General features: G+C 40.1%; 1 protein-coding gene and 1 pseudogene across 3 annotated transcripts in view; both read right to left on the bottom strand.

Moving 5' to 3' along the window:
* Positions 1–3,989: 3,989 nt before the first annotated feature.
* Positions 3,990–9,277, bottom strand: part of Pin4 (peptidylprolyl cis/trans isomerase, NIMA-interacting 4) — a 15,980-nt gene continuing 10,692 nt past the window's right edge. For 2 of the 3 annotated variants that reach the window (XM_010607960.3, XM_033760446.1), the window contains 2 exons: positions 7,756–7,875; positions 3,991–4,176 (listed from right to left, as the gene is read on the bottom strand). In XM_010607960.3, coding sequence (XP_010606262.1) covers positions 4,018–4,176; positions 7,756–7,875 — 279 coding nt within the window. In that variant the 3' untranslated portion in view covers positions 3,991–4,017. Of the gene's footprint in view, positions 4,177–7,755; positions 7,876–9,277 lie in introns of all 3 variants that reach the window. The other variant, XM_033760445.1, reaches the window with a different exon arrangement.
* On the bottom strand, positions 6,365–7,394 carry LOC104850851 (annotated as a pseudogene).

Below are 9,277 nucleotides of genomic sequence, written 5' to 3'. Positions count from 1 at the left end.
AAAAAAAAAAAAAAAAAAAAAAAAAAAAAAGAATCTCAGGCCTGAGGGTATATAGTTCAGTGTTAAGAGTACTTTCCCAGCATGTACTAGGTTCCATCTTCACCACTACAAGAAACAAAAACAAAAACAAACCCTTTTTTTCAGTACAGTGGTATCTCAGTTCATGAACTTAATTCCACAATTCTGGTTGCAAACAGAATCAAATTCAATGGGTAGGTTTAATGTTGAACTTACGGGGAAATTTGATTCATTTCTTTTCTAATTCAGTTTGTGATGAGAAATGTGGAAAGAGGGCTGGGGATTGAGCTCAGTGCACAGCGCCTGCCTTCCAAGCTCAAGGTCTCAAGTTCGATCCCCAGTAACAGGGACATGTGGAAAGAATCAAGTTTGTGAACTGACTCACTGTATTAGGGATTAAACCCACAGCCCTGCCCAGAACCACATCCCCAGCCTTTTAAAAAAAGTCTGAGTCAGGATGTTGCTAAATTGTCCAGGCTGGCCTTGAACTTGGGATCCTCTTGCCTCAGCCTCCAAAGTAGCTGGTATTACAGGCCTGTACTCTATGCCAGGCTTCATTTTCGTTTCAATTTGAAGTTATTACACTATGAATGAAATTTGTTTTGTTTTGTTTTGTTTTTGAGACAGGGTCTTGCCATGTAATTCAGGCTGTTCTTAAACTGTGTAGTCCAGGCTGGTCTTGAACTCATGGTGATCCTCCTGCCTTAGTCTCCAGAGTAGAGTACAGGTGTGCACCACCATATCCATCTTAAATATGAAACATAATGGAAAAAATGAGGTTTCAAGAGTGAAATGAAGGGGCCAGGGATTTAGCTCGGTGGCACCGTGCCTGCCTTAAAAGTGTAAGGTTCTGTGTTCGATCCCCAGTACTCCCCCCGCCAAATGAATGAAGGCTGGGTGTGGTGGCACACACCTGTGGGAGACTGAGCAGGAGGATTGCTGTGGGTTTGAGGCCAACCTAGGCTACATAGTGAGACTTAGTCAAAAAGACAGAAAAGAAAAAGGAAAGGAAAAGAGAAGAGAAAAAAGAAAAGGAAAAGGTTATAATATGTATAAATCCTTAAATCTTTTTCCTTTACCAACTCCACCAGAATCTTAACTACCAGTCCAAAGCTAATTTCCCAACGATTCACTTGGTGTCAAAGGCTCATTCCTGCCCCAATTCTTTGCAAGCTAGGTATAACTGATTTCTCCCCATCCCATAGAACTTGGTTTGCTGTTCCTGTTTTACCTTCCCAGCTCTCCAGCTTTCTTCCTTTCTGGTGACAATCATGCAAAAAGGTAGTCATTTAGTATCCTGGGTGAACCAATGTTCTGGGCAAAGGATTCTGGCTAGGCAGTGTCTTTAGCTTAAAAACTTTTACAATTTTCTTCAAAAATTCTTGAAGTAGGACCAGGGATTTAGTTCAGTGGTACCATGCCTACCTCGCAAGTGCAAGGTCCTGAGTTCAATCACCAGTACCAGAAAAAAGAAAAAAAAAAGAATTTTTCAAGATTTTCAGAATTTCTTGCCATTACTTTGACAATGCTTTGAATGTGGGGTTTTATTTTTACCAGTTTTTTTGCGGGGGAGTGGCACTGGGAATAGAACCAGGGCCTTGCACATGCTAGACAAGTGCTGTACCACTGACTTACATACATCCCCAGCCCTTTAAATATGATCTTTAAGGTGGCTTCATCTTATTTCAAACTACTTGAATAAGTAGTTTCTTCACCTACTATTTGAACATCTCTGTATCATACTGACATACCTGCTCAGTGGAGAAAATCTCATGAAGGCATAAAGTTGCTGGGGTGCTCAGAAACTTCTAAAATGGGAAACTCGGGTGTCTGCAGAAAATTGCCATCACATGTAAGTATGGAAAATGTAGTCACAATGTTAGACAGATGTAGCTGAGGAAAAAAAAATAGAGTGTGTTAAGAGAATCACTATTAAGAATCCCATCCATAGTTGTGTTGACAGTTTTATTTCTGAAGCAGTGTTTTGTTTTTTGGGTTTTTTTTTGAGATGGGATCTATGTAGCCCAGGCTGCCCCTGAATTCATGGTGATCCTTCTGCCTCGGCCTCCTGAATGCTGGGATTATAGCCGTGTGCCACCACACCCAGCCCTCTGACACAGTATTTACATTATTCTTTATAATTTCATGTATGTCATAAATATGGCATTTTAAATTATTTATTTGGTACCAGGGATCCAACTCGGGCCCTTGCGCTTGTGAGGCAGGCACTGGAACCACTGAGCTAAATCCCTGGCCCTGGCATTTTTAATTTTTAAAAAATAGACACATAGAACATTGATGAAGGAAATGTTTTTAAGCTGATATCCCTTTAGCCAACACTTGTTGAAAAGCTACTTAGTCTAGTACAACCTGTGGAAGAACTGAAGGCCTTTTCCCTACCAACAGACCTCTATTTACAAAGAAAGGACTTACCAGACACAATGGTATACACCTATAATCTGGCACTCTGGAGGCTGTTATGATTTATAACTAGATGGCCCCTAAAGCCTCATATGATCATAGGTAGGGCTTCTGAGAGATGACTGGATTATGGGGGTGAGATACTCATCAGTGGTGGTGAACCTACAGCATATGTGCTGCAGGAGGCTGTTTGTACCCCTGAAAGCTCTAAAAGGTTTGCCATCACTGAGTTATAGGGTTTTGTTTTTGTTTTGTTTTGCTTTGTTTTTTTGAGACATGGTTTCACTATGTAATTCAGGCTGGCCTTGAAATAATTACATAGCACAGGCTGGCCTTTATCTTGTGATCCTCCTGCCTCAGCCTCCCAAGTGCTAGGATTACAGATGTGCATCACCAGGCCCAGGTACTGATGAGTTTATAGATAAATATAATGTTTGGAGGTGAAGCTTGGTTGGAGGAGATAGGTCACTGGGGGTGCAGCCTGGAAGGGTACAGCTCTATCTGCTTCTTGCCATCATGCCATGAGCTGTCTCTACTCTGCCAGGTCCCTCAGCCACACCGCCCTAACTGGAGCTAGTTGAATAGGGACTGAAACCTCTATACAGCATGAGTCAAGATAAATCTTCCCTCCTTAGAGTTGTCAGTAAGTATTGTGTCTCAGCGATGAGAAGGTAACTAAGATAGAGGCTGAGGCAGAAGGACTGCAAGTTCAAGTCCAGCCTGGGCAATTTAGTGACTTACTGAGCCCCTATCTCAAACAATAAACAAGGGGTGGGGATGTAGCTCGGTGCAAAGGCCCAGGGTTTAATCCCCAGTCCCACAAAACAAAAAGACACAACACAACAAGGAGTTAGTGCTGAATGGCTATTGTTTGCCACATACTTATATATGTTAAAAAAAATAAAGCTAACGATATTCATCCTGGCAGTTCTGATCTAACTTGTAGAATAGTGTTGTCTAGAAACTTACTGTATGACTCTCATATACTAACTTATCAATTGGTGCCCAAGCCTGGTATGGCGGCACACACCTGTAATCCCAGCACTCAGGAGGCTGAGGCAGGAGGATTGCTGGGAGTTCCAGGTTAGCCTGGGGCTACACAGTGAGTTCAGGACCAGCCTGGACTATACAGCAAGACCCTGTCTCAAAAACAAACGAACAGGGGCTGGGGATTTAGCTCAGTGGTGCCACTGCTTGCCTTGCAAGCTCAAGGTCCTGAGTTCAATCCCCAGTACCAAAAATAAACAAACAAAACAAACAAAAAAACTTGGGTGCCCAATACTTTCAGGAACATGAATAGTGTAAACTGAGATTTGGCTCCCCCAAAGATGGTTTCTAAATTAACTTATGAGACATACTGAGAGTTAAAGTCATTCCAGGAAGGATGGGAATACAGGTTAATAGGAGTCCACTTGCCTTATCTTTGAAAACTACTGACTGAACCCCTGCTGCAGTATCCACTAACCCATTCCCACTCTATTTTACTTACAAATCCACACTGACAGTTCACAAAATACAGGGTTTACTCAGTACCTTTAAAATAAATAAAATGTATAAAACCTAGTCTTTCATATATTTTTATTTTCTCCCTTCAACCATAATAATATGATATCCAAATTTTGTCTTAATTGGTGGGTCTGTAAATACAGGCTTATCCATTCCGCTCACAGGCAAGGCAAACGCTGCTTCTTGAAACGGTCCTACCATGGACCCTCTGGTCATCCAACCCAAGTCACCCTGAAAAATCAAAAAGATATGTGATATAAAGTGGCTCTGAAAAGGGAAGAGAATGTCCCACCATGCACAGTGTATTCACCTGGCTAAGCAGGAATTGGCTAGGACAAAATGTGTGCAAGAATTTTAACCCTGAACTGATTACATAAGCACTCCACTCCCTGTGCTGCTCGACTTGGAACTCAGCTGTAGAAGTTTGGTCACACCTTGATTTAGACATAAGTAACTTATTCAGCTATTTACAAGTTGGACATTTCTATTTATATTTATTCATAAATACAAAGAAATGTAATAAATACATGAAATGAAAAGTACTTACATGGTCTTTTACAAAAACTGAAACTAAATATGGATTTAACCAAAATTTTAACATAGCCACATTGGAGCGATGGAGGAAGGGAAAGGGGGAAGGAAGTATGATGGTTTGACAATCCTCCTCTATCCTTTTATGAATTGACAGAAATATATGCATTTTATTGCAGGACATTTATATATATATTATGCATACAATGGAAAGTAGTTCTTTTGGGAACAGAATTTATTATTACAGGCAAAGTAGGTACATGCTATGTTTGGTTATAAGCCTTTTAGGGGCACTTTATATTTTATGGAATTTTTTTCTTTTTTGGAACTGGGGATCAAACTCAGAACCTTGCACTTGCGAGGCAGGTGGTGGCACCACTGAGCTAAATCCCTGGTCCTCTTGTTTTTCTGAGACAGGTTTTGCTCTGTAATTCAGGCTGGCCGTGAACACAGTATGTGGCCCAAGCTGGCCTGGAATTCACGGCATCCTCCTGCCTCAGATTCCCAAGTGTTGAGATTACAGGTATGTGCTACCATGCCTGGCTATTTTTGTTGTTGTTGTTGTTGTTGTTGTCAGTACTGGGGTTAGAACTCAGGTCGTTGCGCTTGTGAGGCAGGCAGCGGAACCATTGAGCTAAATCCCCGGCCCGCATCTGGCTATTTTATGGATATTTATAACTTATATACATTCAAACTAGGATAAAGCTTAAATAAGATGATGAAGCACCCATATTTAAAGACAATATCCTTTTGAAAAGTTTATTGACAGAACTATTAATAAACTATTTAATTTTCAGTTTTTCTTTTAAAGATTAAATTTATTTCAAAAATACTTATAAACAAATGAGACACGATTAAAACATTTACAGTAAAGTATACCTGTCTTTTTACGGGACTACAATAGCATTACTATGGTAGTACTTATTTTGTTTTAATTAAAATTATTTTCAAGATAATTACAAACAAATCCTGAATTTTAGTATAGGTAGAGTATCCCTTATCCAAAATACTTGGGACCAGCCAAGTGTTTGAGGCCAACCTGGGCTACATAATGAGTTCAAGTCCAGCCTGAACTACACAGTAAGACTCTGTCTCAAAAAAAAAAAAAAAAAAAACAAAACAAAAATTAAGACCAGAAGTATTTTTAATTTTGGAATATATACATATACATATACATGATGTGATATTTTGGGGATGGAACTTGAGTCTAAGCATGAAATTCATTTATGTTTCATATATACCTTATGTATATAACCTGAAGGCAATTTGATACAGTATTTTTCATCGTATGAATCATAGCTGCATGGTATAGAATTTTCCACTTGAGGTATCATGTTGGTACTCAAAAGATTTGGATTTTAGAGAATTTTGGATTTTTGGATTAGAGATCTTAAGTCTGTACTATGCCAAGGCAAGGTAGAAATATACTTTTTTTTGTACTTGGAATTGAACCCAGAGCCTTCACACTGAGCTACATCCTCGGTGTGACTTCATTTATTTATTTTGGTCCTGGGGATCAAACTCAGGATCTTGTACTAATGAGGCAGAACCACTTAGCAAATCCCTGGCCCTCGGTGTAACTTTAAAAAAAAATTTATTTTTTGGAGACAGAGTCTAGCCACATTGCTAAGTTACTCAGACTGGACTTGAATTTGCAGCCCTCCTGCCCCAGCCTCCCAGAGCGCAAGGATCACATGAGTGTGTCACTGCATCCAGCTCAAAACATGATAATTTAAAAAATTATTTTTTATCTTCTATGCAATATTTTACAGTTAAAAAAACTGTTTGGGGGCTGGGGATTTAGCTCAGTGGTTTTGCTGCCTGCCTTGCAAACACAAGGACCTGAGTCTGATCCCTGGTACCAAAAAAAACAAAAAACTGTTTGGTATTAAGTGTTTTTATATATAAATAATTTGTACTGAAGATGTTTTTTATTTTACTGATATTTACATTACACAACTCTAATCACTAAATTCATCCTCATCACTGAAGTATGTGTTCTTAATCCTCGGGTGCCTCGAATTCTCTGAGGTTAAGGCCCCTGCATTGTGTTTCCATTTGTTTTGCTCTTCATTCTTGGCTTGCTGGGACGCAATGGCTTGACAGAGACTGTCAAGAACAGGGTCTTCCCTTCATCTTTACTGTTTCCTACTTCCTCAATTTCTTCTGCTTCGGTGATTTTCCTTTTCTTCTTCGGAAGCTCAGATTCTCCAAGCATATTTTTCAGACAAGCATAACTAAAGTGTCCATTTTCCCCACATTCATAACACTCAAATTTATCCAAGTAGTTTTGCCCTCAGATAAATTCAGCTGCTCTCCCATTGTCAGTAGCAATGCTTGCCTTTATCACTCTACCAAACAACTGTTGTTTATGACTCTGGTGCAGTTTTGTGTGGAGCCTTTATCCAAAAATTACTATAAAATGCAACCTAATTACTCTTCCTCATATCTTTGTCTTTCATTCTAGCAACCTTCACAACTTTGCCATACTTGGAAAATATCCAGTATAAGTCATTGTTCATCAGGGAGAAGGGCAAGTTGGACACTAACACTGTGCTCTTACTTGGAGCCAAGCCACTACTCATTTCTTTAGGCAAGTCAGACGCCTGGTGCAACTGGGGCTCAACCCCGACTTTTCCTCACCCCTGGAAGTGGCCTCAGCATCCCACGCCTGTGCAGGGTCAGTGCAGAGACCAGATGGTTGCAGCCTGAAGAAAATTTCTTTTGTCCATTTTTTTCGGGGAGGGGGTAGTATTGAGGGTGGAACCCAAAGCCTTGCATGTGCTAGGCTCTAACACTGAGCTATATCCCTAACCCCACAAATTGGATGTTTCTGCTTTTAAGATTTGGAGGGGATGAGGCAAAGTCTTGCTATGCAGTTTAGGCTGGTCTTAAAATCACTATTTAGCTCATACTGGCCTCAAATTCACAGCAATCCTCCTGCCTCAGCCTCCTGAGTTACTGGGATTACAGGTGTGTGCCACCATGCCCTGCTGAGACTTTTTTTTTTTTTTTGTAGTACTGAGGTTTGAATTCAGGGCCTTTGCCCCGAGCTACATCTCCTGCCCTTTTTATTTTCTTCATTTTAAGACAGGGACTTGTTAAGTCAAAAAGTTGCCCAGGCTGGGCTCAAACTTGTAACCCTCCTGCCTCCGCTTCCTAAAATGCTTTTAAGATCTTTAAAACAAGACACAACTAAAATTAGTGGCAGAACATAGAAGTAATTCTTGCTTTTGTATTTCCTCTGTGGAGAGCAGAACAATTGAAAAGACAACATACCCCTTGCCTGGCTTTATCTTCACTGTACTGTGTAGCCACTTCATTGAATCGCATTCCAGATTTTAACTTTTCCATGGCTTCCATAATTTTGCTGTGTTTTTCACACAGAATGTGTCGGACCTACAAAGAAAAAGCATATCCATGTAATACCTGGAGATTCAAATGATTCTTCTCAGTATACTAGTTAATTCAAATTATCCTCACCAGTTTAAAAAAAAATTACATTAGCAAGGGGCAAATGAAAATCCCACAAATCTGCCCAGTTGGTGACTGCTACAAATCCATTCCCCGAATCTAGACAATATCTCAGAATCCTGATTTAGCTGGATATGGTGGCACATGCCTGTAATCCCAGTATATTAAGTGCCCAATTTACCAACATTCTCAGATACTAATGGACCTCGCACTGTAAACACTGCAGATGAGAAGGAATGCTGGAAGCAGCTCGTGTGTCTGCCAGACACTGTCACAGTTGTACTGCTCTATGTTTACTGTACAGTGTGATAGCGTACGGTATCTTTTTGCATGTGTTCGGTTTTCTTATGTTTTACATTGTATATTTGTGTGGTTTTTTTTTCTTTTTTTGGTACCAGGGATCAAACTTGGGTCCTTGCACTTGTGAAGCAGGCACCAGAACCACTGAGCTAAATCCCAGCTCTACATTGTATATTTGTATTAAAGTGTAAAGACTCAGTTATATATATTTTTTTAAATAAAAATTTTGAGACAGGGTCTCACTAAATTACTGAATTGACCAGGTTGCCCTTGAACTTACCATCTTCCTTCCTACCTCACCTTTATAGATTGCTGGGACTGTATGGCTGCACCAGCACACCCAAATAAATCAAACACTTTACAAATCACATGCTAGGTGTGGTGGCAGATAGCTGTAATTTCAGCACTCAGAGAGGCGAAGGCAGGAGTATCAAGTTCAAGGCCAGCCTGGGTAATTTAGGGATTTAGTGAAACCCTGTCTCAAGATGAAAAGTTTAAATTTTTCTAAAGGGCTGGAGATGTAGCTCAACGTGAAGGCTCCAGATTCAATCCCTAGCACTGACAAAAAAAGAAGCATTAAATGTTAATTAAGAGTACTCAACACTACAGTATTCACTATGACCTTGTTCACATAAAGCCATAGTTAAAAAAAATAACTATACACTTAAAAATTATTTTGTCATAACATCTGTTTTAGAGGGCTTCACATTTTTCATTCAAACACAATTAATTGTGTTATACTGTAGGTGATACACTAGGATAGGTGCGGAAGGCTCTTCCGAATACTTTGGAGGCAAACAATGGAGGATACCCTTAGGATTACTGAAATGGAGGGTAGGACGTGGATGGAGATTGTCCTTGGCCCACAGGAACAATTTCCTGACTAGTGGAGATATGAACACATCAAAGGAAAGATGTGCCAGGACCGGGGATTTAGCTCAGTGGTTCCAGCGTCTGCCTTGCAAGCGCAAGGGCCCGAGTTTGATCCCTGGTACAAAAAAAAAAAAAAAAAGGAAATGGGCCAAAC

The sequence above is a fragment of the Fukomys damarensis genome, unplaced genomic scaffold (genome assembly GCF_012274545.1).
Source record: "Fukomys damarensis isolate Sample0158 unplaced genomic scaffold, DMR_v1.0_HiC HiC_scaffold_39, whole genome shotgun sequence".
In the NCBI taxonomy this organism is placed as follows: Eukaryota; Metazoa; Chordata; class Mammalia; order Rodentia; family Bathyergidae; genus Fukomys; species Fukomys damarensis.
This window is presented reverse-complemented; position numbering and strand designations above follow the sequence as displayed.